General features: G+C 37.2%; 1 protein-coding gene across 3 annotated transcripts in view; it reads left to right on the forward strand.

Moving 5' to 3' along the window:
- Positions 1 to 24,565, forward strand: part of PIEZO2 (piezo type mechanosensitive ion channel component 2) — a 286,565-nt gene that overhangs the window by 93,757 nt on the left and 168,243 nt on the right. For all 3 annotated transcript variants that reach the window (XM_077184102.1, XM_054635188.2, XM_077184105.1), the window contains exon 3: positions 7,795 to 7,920. In XM_077184102.1, the coding sequence (XP_077040217.1) occupies positions 7,795 to 7,920 (126 nt within the window). The remainder of the gene's footprint in view (positions 1 to 7,794; positions 7,921 to 24,565) is intronic.

Consider the following 24,565-nt stretch of genomic DNA (forward strand, 5'->3'; position numbering starts at 1 on the left):
GCCACTCTGGTTTAAAATTTCTCAGTTCATATGCAGTAGTATCTGAGATGAGGTTTATTGCCTGTATTTAGCTTGTTGCAGCCACCTGTCAAGTTATGAAGCAGACATCAAGTAGCTGTTATTTGGTTTGAAAGCTTATGAGTATCATCTGGAAAAAAATGAAGGGTCAAGGTCTGAGTCTTGTCTGAAAAAATATTTTGTTAAGAAAATGGGTAAATTTTCTGTGTAAACTTGCAACTCAGAGATTATGAGTAGCTTGAACGATGGTATTGTCTATTGATGCAGAGGATACAGCTCAGTTCTAGTAGAATTCTGGGCATGAAAATTTCTAGGAAAAACAGGAAATCCTGCAAGAAGTTAGAGTGAGGAGACATTTATTATGCTGTGCAGTACTTTTATGTTTTCATTTCTGCATTTTTTTTTTTAAATTACACATAGCATTTTTGACTGTGTTTACCCAAGTCTGGTTGGCACTCCTGCAAAGTGTCTATCTCTAGAATAACTTTTTTCCTTCTTAGAACTCTGTAGTATTTTTAAAAGAGAGAAGCAAAAAGAGAAATGTGAGGGAACTAGTTAGTGTATGAATAGTACAACTGAACCAGCATTTTGTGTACAAATACACAGCCTGGAAAAATGTATCTTATTTTACTTTTAGAAGTAAAATTTTCAGTTAATTACCTATCTTGTGATAAACTGTTGCAAATTCATGTGGCTCTATCACCTATGCAATATTCCAATTTGAAATGCAAATGAATATGTGATAGTACGAAGAGCTGTTTGAAATGAAGGAACCATGGATTTTTTTGTAAATTTATTAGAAAATTTTTCTGTTGGTCACAGTTGTACATTGTGACATATGGCTACACATGGGAATAACAGGATATGTTCAGGAAAGCTGGACAAAACTGTTTGACCATTGCAAAGCTTTTGCTGGAAATTCTGAATCTAGAACTTGTAATTCTGTGGTCAGGATTTCCGTGTGGCTGGTTGAGCATGTGCATTTAAACATAGCTAAAATAATTGCATGAAGTCTTGAGCTGTTGTTTGTGGATACACATTTTGAGGTTTGGGTCTGGATAGCTATAGATTAGGCAATGACATTAGTTGCTTGATATTTTTGTCTTGCTGCTGGAAATCCAGTGAGTAAACCAAGTGGGTTTATATTTTTGCAGTGTTGATGTCTGCCCACTTTTAAGGCTTTGGTAAGTTGACATCCTCTAGGTGGAAGATGATGTTAAAATATAAGATACTCTTTGGGGGGAAGGGAAATATTAATGCATTTTCTATTAAGCTAAATATAGATGTACTGCTAACTGTGCAGTGGAAGGATGGCAGCACTTTGAGTAGCACTTTTTAAACCATTCAAATAATTCCTGGCAGCTTCAGGATGATTTAAGCATTATCTTTTTTGAGTCTACTTAAGGTGTTCATGCAAGGCTTCACAAATAGGAGCTGATATGCAGATACTTTGCTTGGTGGATCAATGACTTGACATTGCACAATATAATTGCACAGTGTACAAGGCACACCATTATCAAATTTTATTCTTAGAATAGTCCTGCCAAAAAATTGCCTTCCTTTATCCATTGTTGATAGCTTTATCCCATTGCTTCAGCACTCAAGAGGCCAAAGCTCTAAGCATTCCTTCATTGTGCTTGAAGGAATACAATGGATATTTTACATCTGGGAAACATTGTTTTATAACAGATGTAACTGCCACTGGCATTTAGCATCGTTCTTACAGAACCTGAAACTGGAAGGCATTGTCTGTCTTCACATCCAAAAGTGCATGAGGAGTTGAAAACAATGAGATTATGCCTACCTGTAGGGAGAACTAGAGAAAATTAACCATTAGAGGCATCTAAAAGGATTTGGCTTCCACTGACTTGCAAGCTGTGTGCTTTAAGGCTGGGTCACATCAAGTATCAATACCCTAAGAGTGAAGCACTCAGCCTTATTTTCTGATCCTTTTATGCAACACTCAGAGCCCTTCAGTCCCTGTCCACATGCTCAAAGATGTGTATCTGTTTAAGTGCTTTCTAGGACAGGGCTAAATTTCTTTGTGCCTTGCAAATGTAACCCTGTAGTCATCTGGCAATATCAGCTGAGTTTAGAACTCATAATTGAACCCTTTTTTCATCTTGCATGGTCATCAGGAGGTGTCCTGCTGCATTAAGTGTCAAGTAGTGTGCAATAGTAGCAGTGAATTCGGGAACGGGAACTGGCCTGCATTCTTCGGTGTTGCTGACTGCCCATCCTGAACTACAAAGTTTTCCTGTCAAATGGAGGATGGATATCTCAGTGCTTGTTTCGTTCTTGTAAACTTTTCTTGGTGTGTAAATTTAAGTGTGGGAAGTTATGTTTGACACTTGAGGACAAAGTGGCTGACGTTCATGCCGAACTTAGTGATGACATTTTCCTTCATGATTGTCTGGAATCAACTGTATTTTTATTGCCTCTGGACCTTTGGCAGAAACCAGCTTCAAATCAGAACTCTTTTCTTGCATTTATGTCAATAAGGTAGTTGTGGTATCTTGAGACACTTAAACCAGAGCTGGCCAAGGGTGGGATTTCTTTTATATGGGAAATTATGATGTTTTGATTTTTTTTTCTTGCAGATCATATTGCTTCAAAACATCCAGATTTTTCCAAAAGGCATGTATTGTGAATTAAATGTTTTCCTAATTTCCCACCCCAAGCTGCCCAGTCTACAGTTCAGATGGCGTTGACAGATCCCTATTTGGAACCATGGAGCAGGAGATTTGTCTCTGGACCCTGGTTCCAGCTGGTCTCTGAGGTGATGTTAGGTTTCTTGATGGAAAGTCAAGTTAAGATTTTCAGTTTCTAGCTGAAACAAATTTGTTGGGACTGCATCTGTGTGTGCTGCAGAAGTTTGAGCTCTTTAGTTTCAAATTTGTCACTTACTGATGAAGTGGTTTATGGAAAAAAAAATCCTGAATGGCTGCACTAGAGTATTTTTATTAGATGAAGTGTCACTAGTTCAGGAGATAAATGCACATTAATATTTATCACTCACTGTGTGCTATCAGAGGTTATTATATGAAAAATGACTTTTGCTTTGGTATTTCATCTACTCTGATCTGAATAGAAAGTGGTCTGCAAAAAAAAATTGCCCAAATGTCAATTCAAGAAGAATTGAGAGTGTTATACCAGTTTGGAGTACTATGTATATGGCTAAAGAGATGTTGGAAATATCCTCAAATGGACAAAATTCAGAAAATGCAACACTAAGGTTGCTTTAAAAAAAACCAAAATAAACCTGTGCAAAGTAACAAAAAGTTCAAATAAGACACCCAAACACTTACGTCTGCCGTTTAGGTGAAGCTATGCAGAATATGTATGATTATGATGATGAAATTACACTGCTGAAATAGTAAACTTAATAGTCTTAAATTAATTTTTAAATTCCATAGTCTTAAATTAATTTTTAAATTCCATTTTTTTCCTCCTCTAGTCTCCCTTTTCTGATAATGTTACAGCATTCAAATAGATACAGACCCCTTGAACTTACCAGCTTTGAACAGAGATGCATAGTACTGTTTATTTAAAAAATCAAGATAAATTGTTAGCAGTATTATTCACTTTCTTAAAGATTCAACATGTTCTTTGTCATACCCCATAAATCGATCAGAATGAGAAAAAAACCCAGCAGTGTGGAATGAAAATGCACCTTGTGAACAACTGCCATATGATGTGATACCATATCGTAGCCATCATATAGCAATCATATCATATCCTTTGTAATAGCCTAAGGCTCATGGCCATATAAGAGCTAATGTATGTGATTTTTAGGCAGGTCTCAGTGACAATTGGCCATTAAGTTATTCCATGTCCCATCCTTGTGGTAGAAGCTCTGAAGAAGTTCCAGGTGTACAAAAATCTCTGACATACTCTTGCTGTTTTAGGGAAGAGGGTAGCAAAAAAGATCAGAGGACTACCAGGTCTAGACATGAATGTACAAGAATTTTTCATTGTTGTTGGACACAATGTGGGTAGCATTCTCCAACCTATTGTTTGTCAGTCATGGTGTCAAGAGGTGCATGTGTGTTTTGGAGGCAGCAGTCCAATTAGAACACATTCAAATAGTTGTACTGAGGTTACATGCCTGTGGCTGGGGGGGGACATGCCATTACTAATCCAGCTCTTGGCTGGATTACCTTTTGAAAAATAAGAAATTGATTCCTCTTCCACGTGTGAAATGCTTTTGGCCCTCTTGAGTCCTGTTTAATGTTGCATCTGGGCTGAAGAGAAAGAGGGTAATGAAGCCTTCACATCCTGTCTGGCTTCCTGCAGGCTTGTTTAGAGGGAAGAAAGCCCTTTGCCAGGAGCTTTGAGACATGCTGGGGTACATTTCTAGAGCTACATGCCAGGTTTTGTTCCCACTGGGTGCCATTAGAAATGACACCTGCAGTTACACCTGAAAGCAAGCCCACTTTTCTCAGTCCTTCAGCCCAGCTCTGAGACAAATGTTCTCTCTCCTTTCTATCCTCCATAGTTTTCAGAAGTTGTTGGAGTGAAATCAGAACCCAGTGCTCAAGTTCCAAACAGAGGTGTTTTGCCATGAGATTTTTTTCTTAGTCTTGTTGGACATACAGAAGCCTATACATTTAGAAATGAAGGAATTGATATTGTGAATTCTGGTATCGGCTGGGGCGAAGCTCTCTTGCAAATCTGTTCCCTCCACACATCTTTCTGAACAATATATATCTCCTTCTCTATGGGTTGTTCAGCTTCTATTCACGTCCCCAAGGACTTTTATATTAGGGCAACTGAGAAGTTGAGGTATGTTTTAGCAAAGGAATTGTAAAATTGTGAGTGAATTAGAATTAAAAAAAATCCAAGGATGGAAAAAAAATCTTTCCTTCCTCATTGTAAGAAGCGCCATTTTATTTCAGCTGTCTCTTTTCTCACCATCTCAGTTCTCTACACATATGCTTAATTTTTCCTTTGTGCCATTTAGAACCAAGTTTCCAGTAGAAAGAGAAAAATGTAAGTCAAAACATAGTTAAGTGGGTTTACCCAAACCCCACTATGAATTGAAACTCATCCCTTTTCCAAATCTGTCACTTCTTCTTCCTTAACATAAATTACGTATTCAGTAATTCACTTATTTTAGCACTCCCATTTCTCCCAAGTTGTTGATGTTGCTCCAAACTTTTGAAATCCAGGTCATAATATTTCTTACTTTTCTCCAAATACTTCTAGTTTCCAGTTTCTAGTTTCTGCTGGCACAGATGAATGTGGTGCAAGCAAAGTGCTCCTGCTCAGTAGAATATGATGGTGGTCCTGTCCCACTGATGGCCATGAAGGGAGTAGCCCTTGAGGAATACCATAACCTGCTCTGAACATACTTTCCTGCCTTCCAGATGTATGTTTATCTTGCCATGTTTACCAGTACATCGAGAGACTATTTATTGTCCTGAGTGTTAATAGTCCTTTATATTTTTTCCTAGCTTTGTGCAGAAGGAAATCTTTTTTCAACATTTCAGCATTTGAAGAAATATATTTTTGGGTTTTCTGCAATTCTTAAAAAGATGACAGCTGTAAAAGAGGTTTTTTTAAAAGAAATTATTTGCTCAATTTAAATTCAAAGATGTTTGTTTTCAAACTTGTAAGAAGCGAAGTCTAAAACTGAGATATATTTTGGAGTGATAGAGAAATACTAAAAAATAGACCTGAAAGTTTGGGAATTGAATGCACATTGACTAATTGTATTGAATTTTTTCACTTTTGGATACTGACTCAGACCATTCTACCAAATATCAAATCCACTTCCAAATGAAAAATCTGTTGCTTGATATCTATTAACTCCCAAGCACTGAGAAGAGTTTGTCACTTAGAGCTTCATAAATCACCAGACTGTCTTTGAAATCTGTACATTTGGAAACACTTTTAAAGTCCACAAAATTTGTACTGTCAAACTGTCTTTCTCCAGCTTTGAGACAGTTTTTTTTTAGTTATATTTTGTTGTATTCTGAGGGTGTGGTTCTTGAGCCTGGGATGTGGTAATGAAGAAGAGAAGCATCAAATATTGAAGCTTGCAAGAGAATTGTAAAATACAGCAGTCCTTGGACTACTTTACATGTGATATCATATCAAACATTGTTTAATAATATGTAGCTTGTCATATGTTTGTTCTTCTAAAACTTTTGATAATATTACCTATTTTGTTTCTCCTTTTATAGTGCTTAGAAGTTGTTGTCCTAAGACAGGACAGCAGGCCAACTTCTGCAGAAGAACAACAAATAGTGGTCCAAAGATTTTAATAGCCAGTCTTTTCGATGTAATGCTGTGGCACCCGGGTTGTCTCCTTTCTGTGTGAGCTCTGGTGACAAAATTGAATAGATCATACAAAGCGTGTATCTAGCAAATGTATCTTCCTTTTTGGATTACAGAAAATTCATACATGGGCTCATTTGAACCATTTTAATTATTTTTGTAAAAATTATTTATTATATTTTTAAAAAGAACAGGGAAGGTTATTACAGAGATTTGGCATTCAAAATCTGCATTCAGGATAGCGTTATGGCAAAAATTTGGAGTCTGATGGAGGGAGATAGATAAGCATGATTCAATAATTCTAGAAAGTAATAGACTTATTCTTTGCTTTATAAACAACTGTTTAGGCCATTGATGACCTATGCTTGAACTATTAAAAAAACTAAAATTAAAATCTGGTTTATTGGCTAGATGCAGAATGTGAATGATCATCTTCTTTCTAGTGGTTGCTCAAAACAGTCGCTTGCAGAATAAGTATGAACAAAACAGGCTGCATGTAGAGTGAGCATTTCCTAGGTATATTCTACTAGTTCTGCCCTCCATAGCCTTGCCTTTATTTACAGCCTTGGATAAGAATTTCAGTAGTGCTGTTTTTTAATTTATAAACTAAAAAATTAACATCAAATGCATGAAGCAGGTAGTGTAAAATCTAGGTTTAAAAAGCTTTGGAAGTAGAACCGTTACTGCAGATAGGTCAGGTAGGGTGATATTTAATGTTGTCTTTTATCAGCAATTCAATTTTCTCTTGAAGATGCATATTTCCTGAAATACTGATGGTTTACTTTATTTATTCATACCTTGCAATTTTGGCTGCCTGTGATTAAGCCAAGTGTTTCCTAGAGGATTTATAAGGCATTTCTAAATCTTCATCAAACATTTTCTGTTGGCTTTTGAATAGACATCCAGTAAATCACAGAGGAAATATGACCAAATGTGTCTGGCACAGGGTTCTTTAGTGTATACTGAAAATTAAGTTCAAAACTTCTGAAGGAAGAGGGCAGTTGGCACAAAGCAAAGCATTCATTGGAAGTATGTCTATACTCCTGTGCCAGACTGAGGTTTGTGTCTTATGCCCTCTGCTGTGTAATAATTTGGTAAAGAGTAATAAGATTAATAGGCTTTTATGTTCTCAAAAGTAGAAGTATCATTCATGTTTCGTCTAAGTACCAGGTAACGTGTTGGTAAGCATGATGGTGATGTTATTATTTATGTAAAATTGCTCTCTGGAGGCTTAAAAACTTTTTTCTTTAAAAAAATAAAAGGAAAAATCTGGCAATAGCTATCGTTGTGGTTTGTGATTAAAGAGTACTCAAAGAAACTATAATCAAAGTGTGATTTTTACTATAATGTTGACCATAGGGAAAAATCATGATTAATGTGGAACTGATTAGTAGAAATATCCTTGGTCAGGATATTTTTATGGTTTTGTACTGAAAATCTTTAAGCAATGTTTGGAAGTTCACCTATTATATGCATGTATCTTTTCTCTTTTAGGGCATACAGGACGATTATTGAAATCTCTGTGCTTCACCAGTCTATCCTTTCTGCTGCTGCACATCATCTTTCAGATTACAATAAACAGTCTTGAAGCTGCAAAAACTATTGAACCTGGTTTTAACTGTGAGTAAAGCATTTCAGATTTTATTAGTATTTTAAATGTCCAAATGCTTCAGTGGTTTGAAAGGTGAAGGGTTGATAAGAAGGCACTTAGGTTTGTGCTCCTATGGGTTTGCAGCTTGTTCTTGTTTTCCAGCTTTTTACCTTAAAAATTTCTGTTAGTAAGGTAGGAAGACTAGAAGGGCTTAAGAAACAAAAGAAATTTTTATGTAACTATTATATGTATGTGTGTGTATATATATATGTCTAAAACTATTTTTTCCCACCAGAGATGCATTTTCTTTGAGTTTACCACTGACTATTGTTATGACTTCAGCTTTTAGGCTTTCTCAAAATCATCTCAGAACCTGAGGAAACTACTAATTTCTGTCATTAGATAATAATTCAGTGAATTAAGAGTAAAATGAAATAAAGTAACAAACCTCCCTCTATCCATGTTTTATGTCCCTCTCTGACATAACTCTCTTTAGTTTTTCATTTAACTTTAAGTAGTGATTCCAAAACTTATATTTATGAACAGTATTTGTCTCTTTCTTGCCTATGTTGTATGGGAGGAAGGATTTTCAATTTTTCATTTATGTGTAAGCTCTACTTAAAATATATTGCATGACATTTTGTATCTTCCTCTCTCAGGAAATGTTGTTCAATACTTCAGAAAGCAAACATTCTTTATTGTGCAGAAGTTAATTAAAATATCTATCCTGTGATTTATATATGTAACCTCCAGGTAGAAACTATTTGTACTTGTCTTACCATGCTTACATTTAACATTTAAACCTGTCAACTTACCTTTGATAAATGTCCATTTAATTTATCACAAGGTATGCTGCTGCCACTTGAGTAAACAGCTGTACTACAATTCAACACAAGAAACTTTATGTGATGTAAAGGATTTGACTTAAATAATAAAACCCTCAGAAAGCTTGAAGTGAACATTACCATTTCACCTTTAGCTTAAACCATTTCCTAAAGTAAAAGGCATAATTGTGTTCATGAAATGTCAGTTTCACCTGGAATATCCTGGGCTCGATTGGTTCAAATCAGGCCTTCAGTGTCTAAAAACATACTTTCTTTTTTTTTCAAAAATTTATGTAATTCACTGAGTGAGCTGGATTGATTGTTTTCTGTAGGTGTTTAATGTTCTTATGACTATAAAGACATAATTTTTACTTAGATTGGAGGAATCGCATCATCTAGACACCATTTGTGCAAGTCAAGAATTCCAAGACAGAGTTGCTTTTGAGAGTTGCGGAAAAACCGCTGGCTTTTTCCCCTTTTTGTGGTGGGAACTGGGGTCTGCAGTGGGAATTAAAATAATTATTTCATCCTGAAAACTCCATTCTTTAACATGAAATGTACCATTTTTTACTATTTATTCACATTTGCTAAGTGTAGCAGCTCCTCTTTCAGCTGCCATTGGTAGTGATCTCCTTGGGGCCTCACAGGGCAGTGGGTGTAGCTGTAGGAGTGCATTAAATGTTATCAGTCTCCTCTCTGACACCAAGGCCACTTGACATGACATTCCCACACACTCACCATTAAGCTCTTCTTGCCTCCTCATTGCAAAGGGTGTTTTGAAGTTCCCTCTTGGGAGTGGTATTTGTCCCAGAGGAACACCCAAACTGTGCCCAAGTTGTTTGGGAAAGAAGCCGGTTGACCAAAGTTGTTCCAAGAGTTTTTAAACTGTTAAGCAAGATGTAATATTCAGCTGTTGAATTTCAGTGCCTGAATACTGAGTAAACTGGCACCATTTTGTTTACTGGTATGGTTACAGTCAGTGAGATCCAGGTGAAGCCAATAAAAACAATAAAAAGGGCAATCTGATACTGGCATTGCTGGACCCCCAAGATGCTGAAGGAGAAGTTAATGACTGTTGTAAATGTAGGAGCTAGAAAAGGCCAGAGCATTTACTAGGTCAGGGAATAAGGTCAATTATTGTCATTTAATGGCACCAGAACTTAGATGTTCCTGTGTGGGTGAAGAGAGGACAAAATTCCCCCTCCAGAAAGCACCTTAGTAGTACTTCTGCCTGTAACAATTCAGTGCCCCAGCCCCTCTGGTTTCCTGCTCCCCAGCCATATGAGGAGGGCTGTACAACACTGACTGCAGATGTGGGCTAAGCCATAGCTGGAGAAATGACAGCACTTCACCCATGGCATCTTCACAGTGTTAGGATCTCTGCGTTTTAGACTTGCTGTTAACGTTTATTCAACTCTTTTTGTGAGCAATAAGAAGTTCAGAAGTGTAGACTGGAAGACTGATGTGTTCTGTTTCTCCAGCCAGACCCCGATCCACTATTAATAAAACATTTTTTTACGGCTAGAGTCTCTTCTGATGCTTATCATTAGGAAATTTTTCTTCCATTAGTCAAAATATCCTGTCTTCATCCTTCAGCCTGATGTGGAAATGAAGAAAAACTTTCCATTAGTCTTTATGGTTACCCATTTTGTATTTGAAGGCTGCAGTCACATTTGTCATATGTACTCTTTTCTGTTATTCTCTTCTATTTTCACAACCTCAGCCTGTTCAAACTTTCTTCATGCACTGCATTTTCTAGGAAGGAGATTATTGTTATTGTTGTTGGTCTACTTCTGTTTTCTCCTAGTTTTTCAGATATTTCTTGAAGCTCAGTGTCCAAAGCTAGGCACTATTTCAGCTGAGAGTTTAGTAGCATATACTGAAATATAACAATTACCCAAGTGTCTGCAAGTCATACTCCCTACGAGCTACTGTATGGTACTTTTTGCAATGGTCTCGTACTTTTTATTTGTAATTCACTGAAACCCACAAATCCTTTTCTTGGAAACAGACCATGTTTTTTCAATCCCATGTTTATGTAGGTGAGTATTCTTATAGCATGGTGGAAGTTGATGATTGCCTGTTTTTTCTCTAGAAAGTTTTATTTATCAAGACTGTTCTATCTCCTTGTTTGGTAGTGGCTTCTCTGATAGGGGCCTTCTGCAATAATACCTTTAAGGGGTTTTGGATAAATAATTTTTGGTTTTCCTTTAGTGTTTGTTTTGATTTTTCTAGAATTGTAGTATGTCCCCAAGTTTAAGTAAATCAAACCATAAAAGGAGGTAGTGGATGCTATGGCAGGTCCCCTCTTAATTATCTGCCAAAGGTCATGGGAGTCTGGGGAGGCCCTTGCTGACTGGAAGCCAGACAGTGTTATTCCAGTTTACAAAAATGGCATGAAGGAAGTTCTAGGAATCTACAGACCAGTTATTCAAACCTCAGTTCCTGAAAAAAATATAAAAAAGTTTATATTACGTACTACTTAAAGGCATTTAAAGGATAATGCAGTCATCAGACACAGTCAACACAGGTTCACAAAGGGAAACTCCTGTTTACCTAATTTGATACTCTTCTATAGTAAAGTCCACCTGCCCAGTGGATGAAGGAAATGTGCTGGATGCATTTTTCCCATACTTTACTAAGGCTTTTGATTCTGTCCTCCCAGAAAAAAATTATTCAGTAGGTTCAAGATGTACTTGTTTGATGAACTGGCTGAAGGGCAGGGCTTGAAGGGTTGTGGTGAATGGGACCGCAGGACCCTCAGGCTCAATTCTAGAACCAGTCCTGTTCTCAATATATTTGTCACTGATCTGCATGCGGGAGTTGAATACACCATTAGGAAGTTTGATACTAACAATTATCAAAGTGGGAGGTGTTGTCTGGGGCAAGATGCCCTGCAGGTCTTTTTGTGGTTAATCTAACTCCTGGCAATTTCAGAAATGGGTGAGAGGGCAGGATAATACTGTCTGCAAATGCTGTAGGTTAGTTTGTCTCAATATTTTCAAATGCCAATTTTCTGAATCAAAAGATTTTCTGGTTTTAGTTGTTCTTTTCACACTGCTGTATAAGAACCTATGATAATATTTTCATTTTGGTAACAGAAACACTTGAAAAATGTTTAAATTTAGAGGTGTGATAAAAGCTATTACCCCTTAAACCTTATACAATTATAGTTTCATTTTGGAAATGAAGAACAACCATCCTTGTATCTTTTATGTCTAGAAGCAGTTTTAGTTGAGCCCATCTGCACACACAAACCAGACATATAGAATTTCAGGTTCATTTCAAAACATGCTGCTCTTATCCTGGACTTATGTAATTCAAAATCAATTTAGGATAATTCCTGGGATGTTTAACTTCTTTGGTTGGTTATCTTTTTTCATCCCCTTCCTTTTTTAGGAAGGAGGACTCTTTTTTTAGAGTTCATATATCTTCTCTTTCAGGATGGCTACAAAATGCTACAGCATTCTCTAAATGATGGTGGTGTGTTGATAGAGGTGTTTAAAAATGTTTGGCCAACAGAAGGTTCTTGTTTCTCAAGAGCCTTGTGACTATTGCCTAGCACTAATAAAATTTTGCTGTTAGTAGTCTTTATTTAGCTTAATGAAAGATTTCTGGTTAGCCACAACTTCAGTGTGTGGAGCTAACATTGAATACCTCCCAGATATAGAAAGGAAAAGAATTAATACTGAAAGGGTGAGTGGAGCTAATCCTAAGCCATCAAGAGCTACGTAATTAAGCTTGTTTCACTGATATCTCCATAGAATAGACCGCATGATATTGAAATATAGCAGTATTGATGCAGTAATAGAATTTCATTATTAAGTTTGTATTTCTGATGGAATAAAATTCTGGTTATTAGATTAGTTAATATCTTTTGAGTATAGAACCCGTCAGGCAGGCAGTTGAAGATTAGACCACAAGGTAATAGTTGCATTCTCCAGTATGCACAGTATGGTTCTTTCCCAGGACTAGTTTTAAAAAGCTTTAAAAATGGCAGTACCACTAGCAGGAATGTTTTCCACAATGTTAATTTTAAACTTTACTTCCAATAAATTAGTGCAATTATTTCTCACCATAATACTCTGTAAGTGTAGACACTGTAAGTGTATCTTCTTGTGTTTAGTCAACCTTTAAAAGAAGTCTGCTTTCTTTTTCCCTTAACTGTAGTGATGTACATCCATTTCTTATTTTGTTCTCCTCTATAATCCCTTGATCTTGACTTCTGAGAATGAATCTACTGAAATGCCTATTCTCTGGAACATATTTTTGTTCATGAGAAATGCAGCTTAGACTACTTCAGCTACTCACTAATTAAGTTTGTAGTCAATATTTGTAAGAATACAAAAAAGAATATTTAAGATATTTCTGGATATTTTTCTCATACATCACATAAATGAACTGATGGCATTTAAATAGGTACCTTGAAATCCTTCTATAGACTTTCTATGAATCTTTGTTTATTGTGCCTACTTGGAGTGCTTTATTTACAAAACGGTTATATGTAGAAAAGGGTAGAATAGATTTAAAGCACCAAGTTGCCTAGATAGCTTCTCTGTTACATCATGGGAACTAAAATCAGATAATTCTCTGTCTCTGGTATGCCATGGTGAATGTCAAACAAATGCATGCCACCATTGTGGAATCATAATAACTTTGTGCTTTACATAAATTTTGAAATTATTTCTTGGCTTAGAAGACCATCCTATGTTTGCATTACTACCAGCATGTCCCTGAGGTATTTTGTTATGTTAGGAAGCAGTAATACCCAGTACAAATAAATTATGTCTCACCATTTATTGAAAGCTCAGACTCAGGACTGAAGCTGACCTTTCATAGGAATGAATAATTACTTTTTCCTATGTACCTGGTGAGATTCCATGCCTTTTATATCTTCCTGAGTATACTTCTAAGGTTGTGCTGATTTTGTAAAGTACAGCTTTGGTGAAAGTTGTTGTTTATTGCTGGATTCATTAACTCACTGGAAATAAAGATGCTGCTTTTGTTTCTAAAGGGGAAAAAAGTTTAAAAGATTTCATACAGGGTTTCATATTTCTATTTCAAAGGCAGATGAATGCCAGTCTTTCAAATACCATGATTTATTGGCCCAACTCCTGTCTGAGGGCTGAGTGTATCTCATCGCTCCTTGTTGGCTGTTTTGACGCATCATTTCATGGGAGGCTGCCTTGAAAACTTAAGAAAACTAGTAAGTTTATTGTAAGAAGCTTCTGAGCAGAAGTCATAGCAAAGTAACCATCTTTATACTGAAAAAGTCATTATGTCCTCTCCAATGGTTTTGCTTACCAAAATAAAAGCTGTTATCTTCATTAAAGAGTGCTCAAGCACTGCACCCCAGGCAAAACAGCTCATTCTTCCTAAACAAACACATCCATATCTCAACCAGGCAAATGCTTAAGGTGCTTAACAAACTAGTTTAACTGCAAATTTGAGATCTTCAGTGACCTCAGTTGTATGTGCATCACACTCCTTCTTTTTTGCTCACTGAAATTGATATTTCCATGTCTTTTCCAGTATAAGTGGCCCTTGTCTTGCAGAACATCTACATTTTAATTGTATTTTTGCGTGTAATCTAAAAGATTATAGTCTTGGCCAAAATCTGAGCAAAAAGTGATGCCTTTAAACATCTAAGAAACAGTTTATTCTGTTATCACAGTAGTCATCAGATTGTACTTTTGTGGTTTCTGTACAAGCAGCAAGAAGATTCAGAAATGAACTCTGGTTTCAAGAACAACTGTGGAATGTCCAGTTTAGCAAAACTAATATAGGATGAAACAACCAGCTGTAGCACTGCAGAAGAATCAGAGTAACCTTCCATTGAGAGTTTATATATTTTAAAGTCAAAGTTGTCTGAGCCTGTGATGTCTATGACAGCCAATATAGTACAAATTTAGTCCAGACTTTTAGCTAGATGAATTCCAGAGTGGTGAGTGGTGCTTCAGTGGGAAAAACAAATTTTAAACCAATATTTTAATAGAAGAGATTATACAGGTTCTTCATGCTGCCAGCAAGACCGATAATACTAAATTCCATAATATAAAAGTCTATTTTTAATGGAATTTAGATGCCTACATATTTTTGAAGTCCTGAACTACAGTATTTATTAATTAAATCAGTACAGACAGCTGGTTGCCTGGAGAGTCTATTTGTTCAGGTTTTATGAAAGATGAGTGCTGTGATTTAACCTCAGATGGCAAGTAAGTAGCACACAGCTGCTTGCTCCCCCTTACCTCCCAGTGGGATGGGGAGGAGAAGTAGGAGAAAAAAGGTAAGGAAAAGCTCAAAGCTCATGGGTTCAGGTAAGAACAGTTTAATAATTTAAAGAAAGTAAACTACTACTGCTGCTTCTACTAATTTTACTGAAAAAAAAAAAAGAGAAAAAGAAAACTCAAGGCACACAAGTGACACACACAGAATCACAAAATAGAATTGCTCATCACCGGCTGACCAATGCTGAGCCTGTCCCTGAGCAGGAAACAGTCCCTTCCGGCCAACTCTCCAGTTTATGTACTGGGCATGACAGTCTGGGGTATGGAATATCCCTTTGGTCAGTTGGGGTCAGCTGTTCTGACTGTGCTCCCTCCCAGCTTCTTGTGGACCTGCTTCACTGGCAGAGCATGAGACACTGAAAGGTCCTTGATTTAGGGTAAGCACTACTTAGCAACTACCAAAACATTAGTGTGTTATCAACATTATTTTCAAAATAAACCCAAAACATAGCACTGTACCGGATACTAGGAATAAAATTAACTCTATCCCAGCAAAGCTAGGACAGTAAGTTACTTCTTGTGGTTTGACTTTGTGTCATGTTCTCAGCAAACTCTGTGACTTTATTGCTTATATTACTAGCAGGTTGCTAAAGGCTGAGCACATGAGAAGCTGCAAATCTTTGCAGAATGCAGGTTAATAGAATTTTATAAAGCTAACTGTGGAAACTTTATTAAAAGTCAATATGTGGATATTGTCCTTCTTATCCAAAGTAGTTAAGGCTGTCTCTTGGTGACATCTGCCCAGTGCCATGTGGATTGAAAAATAAAAACCCTGCTTTGACTTTTAAATTCCTGTAAGAAGAAGCTTTTCCTCTTGTTTGTACCCTACAGCCTGTGGCAGGATTCAGCTGGGTGGCTGGGGCCTTGTGGAAATACAGAATAACAGAATAAGGAGAACAGGATTTCTTCAGAGCTTCCCTCTTATCAGCCACTGAGCCTGCAGAATAATGAGGTAGAAAGCAGCAAATGGTCATTTGTCCAGCTCTCCACTGAGAGACAGAAAATCTCAGAATCTCTGCAGAGATTAGTAACAGTGATTCTTACAAGGACTGAAGTAGAGCTGAAGCTCCTGTTATGCTATTTCACATGGTGAAAACCTAGGAAATTACAGAAAGGCAGGAGATTTGACTTTAAGGAAATATTTCCTATCACACTCTGGTTTCATCATGTACTGTTTCTTGCATAGGTGATGTGCAGTGTTGGAGTCAAGAAATACAAGAATAATAATAAGAAACTTCTCTATGCAGTCATGAAGAGCTTGAGATTAAAAAGCATGCTTAGCAGTAAAAAACTGCAGTGAGACCCAGATGTGATGGCACCATTATGGTCATTATATTGGGTCCTAGAAAGTTGTATGATTGTACATTATTACCAGGGACCATTTCTGACTGTCACTTCAATGATTCCAAGACTCAAGAATGTTTAACATGTGGAACACATCCAATGAGAAACTTTTAATTAGTCAAAGGTGTTAGCATGCCTTTTTTGTCTCAACAGAAACTTAGAACAATAGCTTATTCTGTGTATGAAAGTTAATTTTACTTTCATTCAGTGCACATTGGATGTTAACATTTCTTCAACACTTTCCATGCACCTTTATGGAGCCAGGAAATTTATGACTGGGGAAACAGAAGCTTCTGTAATTGCTTCTTAGGCATGTATGATAAGTCCTGCTCAATTTCCTGCTGGGTGTTATTACTTAGCAGTTTAGTTCATTGTACTTATGGAGTCTTTATTTCTGGACTCACAGGCTGCCATGTGAAAACTGAGCAATATTCTAGGGAGTCACTTTAAGGCATGGTGCATGACTCCATTGTGGAATGTGTGTTATTCTGCTGCAGTGATGTTGGCACGCTCGCTTGTGTTCAACCCTTTAAGAGAACCTGACGTAGGAGGTCACCCTTCTCACTGCCCCTCACAGTTTGTATTTTTGACAGTCAGAATTGCATTGGAGAGAAGATCTGGGAAACTGCTGACCCATGGGGTTGTACAGCTTCTTTCTGAAGCTGGTGGACTTTGGAAGGTATTCCCAAGGTGCACCCAAGGAAGCACCCAGTGTACCTGCTGATGCTGGGATGCAAACTGGGACAGTTCTCTTTTTAGTGTCCTAGTTGTAGCTAGGATGACTGCAGGGTAATAGAAGTGTGACCATCACTGCCAACTTGTTTTAGGGCTGTCTGTAGGAGAGATAGAGCAGCTGTTTTCTGTCTCCCTCTGTCCCCTTAAAGGAAGAAGCAGAAGTAGCAAACAGAAGGAAGAAATCAAGGCCAGCTGTGAACGAGAAGGCACTCAATAAAACTTGATGAGATGAGAGCAGAATGTATGTGTGAAGGAAATAAAAGCAGAAGAGAGTAACTGTTGATTTATACTTGGGGTTAGTGCTGTTAGTAAACTAAGAACCAAATGTGCAGATTAGGCTTCTATATTTTTGTAAGTAGCCACTTGCTTGCTTGTCCCCTGGTTTGTTTAACCTTTGTATGAAAAGCTTATCAGCGTACATTGCTAACTGCTTTTAACTTCCGAGTTACTACAGAACTTGTTCTCCATATTGTAGAAAGTTCTAGAAGACCAGCAAAATCAGAAACTGTCTGCTCAGATGATTACAGTAAAAAAAACTTGTCTACAGGGTCCGACCCTTATTCTGACCCAGGTTATCAAGGCTCATTTGGCAGTGTTTGGCTGTAGCAGAATGAGGTATGTAAGGACAGCACTACAGTGCTTTAGCAACCAGCATCTCTGGGCTGGTGTAGGGACCATGCTGAAATGTTCCCTTGTTGATCATTCAAATCACTGTAATATAAATATTTTACTGGGGAGTCTTACTCTAGTACTACTATTCAGGAGTAGGAAACTATATATTTGTGTGTTGGACACTGTTTAGACAAATACTTTCCACTGAGAATAAATATTTCACTTTGTTTCTGGGGATCTGTTTCTTCTGTTTGGCTGTTTACATGGTTAAGGATTGCTCTTCATCATGTAATTGTGTTGAATATTTTTAGAAAACTTGATTCTTTCATGTGACGCTGTGAACCTGTGTGTGTACTTGTGTCCACATTGCAAGTTTGAGAGGGGCTGGTCCCTGGGCCAGAGCCCTTAGGCTTCATCCTTCCGCACCTCTTGGTGATTTACGTCAGCAGCTGGAAAGCAAACAGCAAATCTGAGTGGAGATGATGACAGCTGCTCACCGCAGCCTCTCTGCACGGCTGGAGCACCAGCTGGGCACCTCAGCTGCAAGGACAGGTCAGGTGTTGGGTCTGAGGGTGGCAGCTCTGATGGGCCATCCCTGGCCGTGCAGCGCCCCAGTGGGTGGGCTTCCCTGGCTAGTGTGGGCTAGGGGCTGCTCTGGACAAAAATGAGGTCTTGAGTTGAGGTTAACCTCTAATTGAAAGGGCTGAGTTTACTGAACCCTCCGTGGAAGCTGTGATGTAAAACAAATCACCCTGTAAAACAAAGCAAAAACTGTTGCTCACATAAGTAAGGCTTGGACCCATCAGGAAAAAAGTGTTTTCTTTATGGAGTTGGACTTGAAATACTTTTGTGGGCTCTCCCGCATCAGTGTGTTAGAATATAGTCCTAAACCTGGGTCAAATACAATTGGAACTTGCATGCTTTGAGTTTACTTCCAAAAGGAAAGTCTATCTCAAAATTCCCTCCAAGTTCTGCCAGATATACAAGTCTAAATCATCCACACAGGATGCCAGAAAGTGCTGTACCTTACACCTTTTGCATAAACAATGTGCAGCACATCTGTCAATGCTTACCCTTAACAAAGAACAAAATAACTAAGAACAATTCTGTAACACTCAGGGTGAAAAAGTATCCTTTACATCTCTGGAAGGAGGAGAACTCTGAATTTTGAAGGTTAGACTTGATTTCCAAAGTTGTACATCCCCCTTTTGTTTCATTTCAATTCCTGCATTTTTCCTGATATCTAGTTCTACTGTGTTTACTGCTGAATTTAATCATATTACATTTCTTTAGGGGTTTGTTCAAAGCAATCAAGAAACTGGATTTCAGAAATGTGATAGTCATCATCTAGACTAAAACCAGGAAGAGATTCAATAATATCAGTGAAAGGTGTAGTAAATGAAAAATGTTTCATGAAAAAACTTTAGTCCTATTTTTATGTGTCTAGAAATAGGGAGAATAAAACACAATATCTATCAAATGGTTAAGAGAATGATTTTTATCTGTCATCAGATATCATTGAATGCAGATTTTAAAACTGTAAACAAGTTAAACACAGTTTTCACACTGAAGTAGTGTAAAACACTCAAAAGCACTCCAGCCAGTGGCTGTCAAAAGCTTTATCAAGCTTTTGGGGTGTGGAACAGTGAATGGATGTAGTTCCTGAAGGAAATCAAGAGTAATGTAGTTCAGAGTACATTAATTAGTCGTTGATAACTGTAAAACTGTATATTTAAGTGTATACTCCTGCATTTTAAAAGAAGATAGCCAGCCCCCAGTACAGAGGATACAGTGATAAGAACTGATAGCATGTTAAGTTCTTTTGTTCATGTATCACCTTACCTACTGTCACTATGGTCAAAAAGTAAATAGCAAATTGTTTTTCATGGTGGTGCACAAATTCTTTTTGGCACACAAATTTAGAATCTTGAAACATAAAAGGATGATTTTTAACTCATCCTTTAGAGCCAGCAGACTTTGACCTCATCATGGGATTGTGTCCATGTGGTTTGTTGGTGATGCCATGGTTGGCTACATAGCAGGCTCCAGGAAATTCCTGCTTTTTCTAGACTCCACAAATTTGTCTGCAAATAATGTAATGTTTCATGAGGGAACTGGTCTTCTTTCTTACCTTCACTGTAGACATGACGAAAGACTCAAATTAAAAGAATAGGTCCCAATGTAGAGTGTAGCAAATTACCATCATTCTTTAAAATGTAGTCCTTAATTTAGGTGCCAAACTGAATTTTAATCCTAAAAAATCTTCTATACACCTGGAGGGTGTGGTGGTCTAGTGGTAGTTAAACACAGCTGCAGTGTGAAACCTGTGGAATTGAAAAGACTGGTGGAAGTCCTATAAGCACCATGCCTGGAAGAGGTAACAAAAACATGTGGATGTGGCACTTGAGATGTTTGGCGTTGAATATTCTTGTGGTGCTGATGGTTGGACTTAGTAATCTTAGAGGTCTTTTCTAAGATTACCTTTTACTATCTTTTCTAAGATAACCTTATTGATTCTATGAATCTGATTCTAAAATATCCCCAATAAACATGGCAAGAATAAAAAATAATTGGAGCTGATGCTGTTGTGCTGGCAACAATTCTGGCTTTGTAAAAGTTATTGGTCTCCCAGCTCTCATTATTTCAGAGAGGAATATTTACATAGTTTTCCTTATTCTTGACCATCTGATGTTTTATGTTTGACTAAGAATAAAGTACAAGACTGGCAGAAACACTAACAATCAGGGCTGTTTGAAGGGGACAAGAGATGCCTTTATCAGATTGTGCTCAGTTTCTCTCTGTTTATATAAACACACATGCACATTTTCATCTTGAGGGGCCTCATTCATTACAGCAGGAACTTTTTGTGATTATTAAGTTTTAGTACTGCACAGCAACCTGTGCAATTTCAGGAGTCAGGCTGATTGAATTATGCAATTAGACAACCTTGCTAAGTGGGGAAGAGGACTTTTCAGCACCATTTTTTCAATAATAAAATTCCATGAAATTGTCCAAGGTTTAGAAAGTTGTAAGTACAAACGAGGAAGGAAAATGTGCTCTAGTGGTTAATAGAAAAGAAGCTCAACTTCTTTGACTCCAAGTAGGGGGCTTCCAAAAATATGCACAGACCAGCCAAGATTAGAGGGGATGTAATACTTTGAGATCTAACAGGGGAAAAAAAAAAAAGAAAAAAGCCAGGTGTGTTGCTATCGAAATGGGAATAATAGTATTGTTATTCACAATACATGGATTGGTCACACAGTAAATGATTGTTTTCTGCAGAATGGAGATAGTGAGCAAGAGTGATTTGTTGAACTTGCACTTCTTGGTCAGATGCTTAGGAAATTCTCAGGAGGAGAAGAGAGGGTCAGCAGATGGACATGGGCATTCAGAGTCCATGACTTGGACTTGCTTTTCTGAAGTCCCTGAGGCTGCTACTCATGCAGATTTTGCCCCATCAAGATTTTGGGGGAGGGAATAAATAATTTTTAGCCAATGAACTGAATTAAGCAAAATTTTCAATTTCTAGTAGTACTTGTAAGTGCCATTAAAATTTTTTATGCAGCTTTTAAATGAAAATTTCTGGGAATTGATAGGGATCAGGTTTGTCTTGCTGACATGTAGATGGTTCTGCCTGGTGTAGCAGTTCTACAGCCATGCTGAATTGGACCCCTCTTCTGCTACTGTACTCTCATCAGATCACTATTTTATGAAGGCTTCTAACCAAAATAAATTTCAGCTCATGAAACTGCATTGTCTTGAGAGTAAAATACCACCTGTTCATTACAATCCTGTTCTCTCAACAGTCTTTACACAAGTTAGATTACACAACACCTATGACACATGAATTTTCAGATTGTTTTTATGACTTTTCATATCCCCACAGAAACATTGTCAGAATTGCCTCATATATAAGATAAAAAGGAAAATCCTGAGCAAGGAAGTTCACAGAATCCATATCCACATAAAACAAAGGCTGGAATGCTGATAGAGTTCCATGAACATCTGGAAAAAGTCAAAGATGGGTTTCCATATCTATTCTTTGTCTTTCTGGATAACAAAAAATGGTATTGCATTTCCCTTCATAGTTCACAGTTCCTGTTTTTTGAGTTTTTTAGCTATAGTAAAGAGCTATAGTAAAGATTCTATAACAGCAGCTGCAGGAATTGACAATAAATATTGCATTTTATTGGTGGCTGATGTATTGAGCCAGAAGGCAAAAATCAGCTTCTGTGTTTTGCTATGTAATTTTCTCAGAGAAAAGCAGAATATTTTGCATTTTAGGTAGTGGCAGCTCTTGATTTCAGAGATTTCCCAAAACTTGTATGAATTATCAGGATATTTTTATTTTGCAAATACAGTGTTGTGTGCCAGCAATGTAAAATTCACTTTTTTTGGTTTTTTTGCAAGAGTTAAATTTTTTTGTACAGTAATATATATGTTGTAAACACCATTAAATGTTTATACTTTACTAGGCTATTAATTTAAGTAAAGAATATTTAATTTTAAATAAACATTTCATTAGCAGGGATTGATGTGTCCCTGGAAGCCATAAAAGTAATGCTGTATATATCATTGCTGGTGCTACAGCACCACACTGCAATGATGTACCACCAGTGCTGGGTTGGTGAGAGAGAACTGCATAGTAGTTAGCTCCATGTTTCCTAAATGCATTACATTTTCCCTTTTTTTTCCTCCTCTCTAAATCTTTTACATATGTAACAGCAGTTCTCTTTTACATGAGCAGGTAGAAGGTGCATCATTAGGCTGCTCTGTGGAGAGGGATGCAAGGCTTAGCTGGGTGTCTGCCCATGCACTAATGCAAGGAGAATTTAGCAAAAGCAATCACAAAACCTTGCTTTCTGTCCTCACTTGAGAAAAGGTGTAAGATCTAGTTCTGAGAATAAAGAAAGGTTAAATGTGTGGCTAGGATTTTTCAATAGGATTTCAGTATCTAAAACAAAAATCTGGTAAAAACCTACCAGATTATGGAAAACAGGATAAATATTTCTCACTTGCTCCATTTGCCTCTCTGTCTTCTGCATGTCACACAGTGACTGCATTTATTTAAAACTTCCACTGTCGTGTTCCCTTTTCTGAGTTAGGATCATTGCCAGAGTGATCTCATGTTTATAGAGGGTTTTTTTGGTTTATGTTACTGTTTGTGGTACAAATAGCTACTTTCACCTTGGAGTTGTACCTTTTTTGGCTGTGTTTGATTCTGAGGTAGTATCCTCTATATTTGGGTCAATGATCCCAAAATTTGGCTGCTGTAATTTTCCATTAATATTAATAAAACCTCCCATCCCCCTAGCATATGGGATGCAGAAGACACTGCTCAGCAAGCTGTTATAAATTTCAAAAAGGTTTATGAGCTGAAAAAATTGTGTTTGGAGAGGGGAATGTAGACTTTGCAACTTCCAAATGCTGATGCTAAATCCATTCAGATGTAAATCAAACCCATCAGGAGCACTCTGCTCTTTAGATACTTTATCCTAACATGTGTTTGCTCATTATTCCTTCCTCAGCTGGAGGTTCTATATGAAAGCTGTTTAAATGAAATAAATAATGTATTCCTATGAAGAAGATTAGTGTATTTTGGAACACAGAAATGGGAAAAAAGTTAGGTAATATTTCAGCATAAATAACAATGTGAGTAGTTTTTGAGGGGGGGTTGAAATTCTTAGTCCAGGATGTGGATAGTTCGGTCATAATCTCTCTGGATATTTCCTAGTGTTTGGCTAGGCTTTGAATGATCTCCCTAACTGGAAATCTTCTTTGTGTAGAGTACAGTCAAATAATCTTGGCTTTGAAATGAAGAGTGTTCACATATGTTTTCATATGTTCACATACCTTTCACCTGGAGATTTGTTTTTATTGATGTGACAGCATCCCACTTGATGCCTCTTTTTAAAACTTCATTACATTTGTTGCATACTAAAAGTACCTTATGTTAGAAGAATTTTTGTGGCTCGATCTGCCCTTTGTTTTTGGAGACCTCTATGACTGGTCTGTCTCTGCTGTTGCTCTGTCTTGGGAATTTAATGTTGCTTTCCTTTGAAATCATTGGCATCAAGTCTAGATATATCCATTTGTAATTCTGGTTCTTGGGGTTTGTGACAATTCGACTTCCTTGCTATCAGGCCTTTGTTGATATCTACAGTATCTGTATGGAAGTTCTGAAACACTGTAGCCTGTGTGGAATACTGAAGATGAGCTGGAAATCTCTCCTCAAATAATTTACTAAAATCATTATTAGAAGATTTATTTTAACAGAGTGATAGTTAAACTCTGCTCAAATGCCAAAGTCTAATATCAGCTAACAAAAATGACATAAAGGAGGAACAGGATCTCAGGTCCTATGTTGTTATCCCAGCTCATGAGACGTTAGACTGAGTTTTGTCAGCAAATGTCATCATAGCTGTGCAGATACATCCCAGTGATAGAAGAACATGTTCAACTTAAGATTGACGTGGAAATTGAACAGTTGCTACGATAAAAAGATGATTTTAAGTTTTCTTGCATAGACAGCTTTTTCATATTGTGGTTCAGCAACAACCTACCCTGAGCATACCTTGCCTGCCAGCCCTTGATAGGAAACTTTTCTGCATGTGTGTGTTTATTTCTTACTGCAACAAATTTAATGGGACAGTGATGTACTTTCTAACCTGTTCTCTTACCTTGATGTTTCTATTGGGCCCCGCAGGAGCAGATTTCATAGAGCTATCTCAGTGGCCTTTTTGGAGATTTCCTCTTCAATTTATCATGATCTGATTCTCCATCTTTCCCAGGGGTTGTTTTCTAGTAGAAATTACAGTATTTCAAAGACACATGGTGATACATTAAAAAAATCAAGCAGTAGGGTACCAATT

This window comes from Agelaius phoeniceus, chromosome 1 (genome assembly GCF_051311805.1).
Source record: "Agelaius phoeniceus isolate bAgePho1 chromosome 1, bAgePho1.hap1, whole genome shotgun sequence".
In the NCBI taxonomy this organism is placed as follows: Eukaryota; Metazoa; Chordata; class Aves; order Passeriformes; family Icteridae; genus Agelaius; species Agelaius phoeniceus.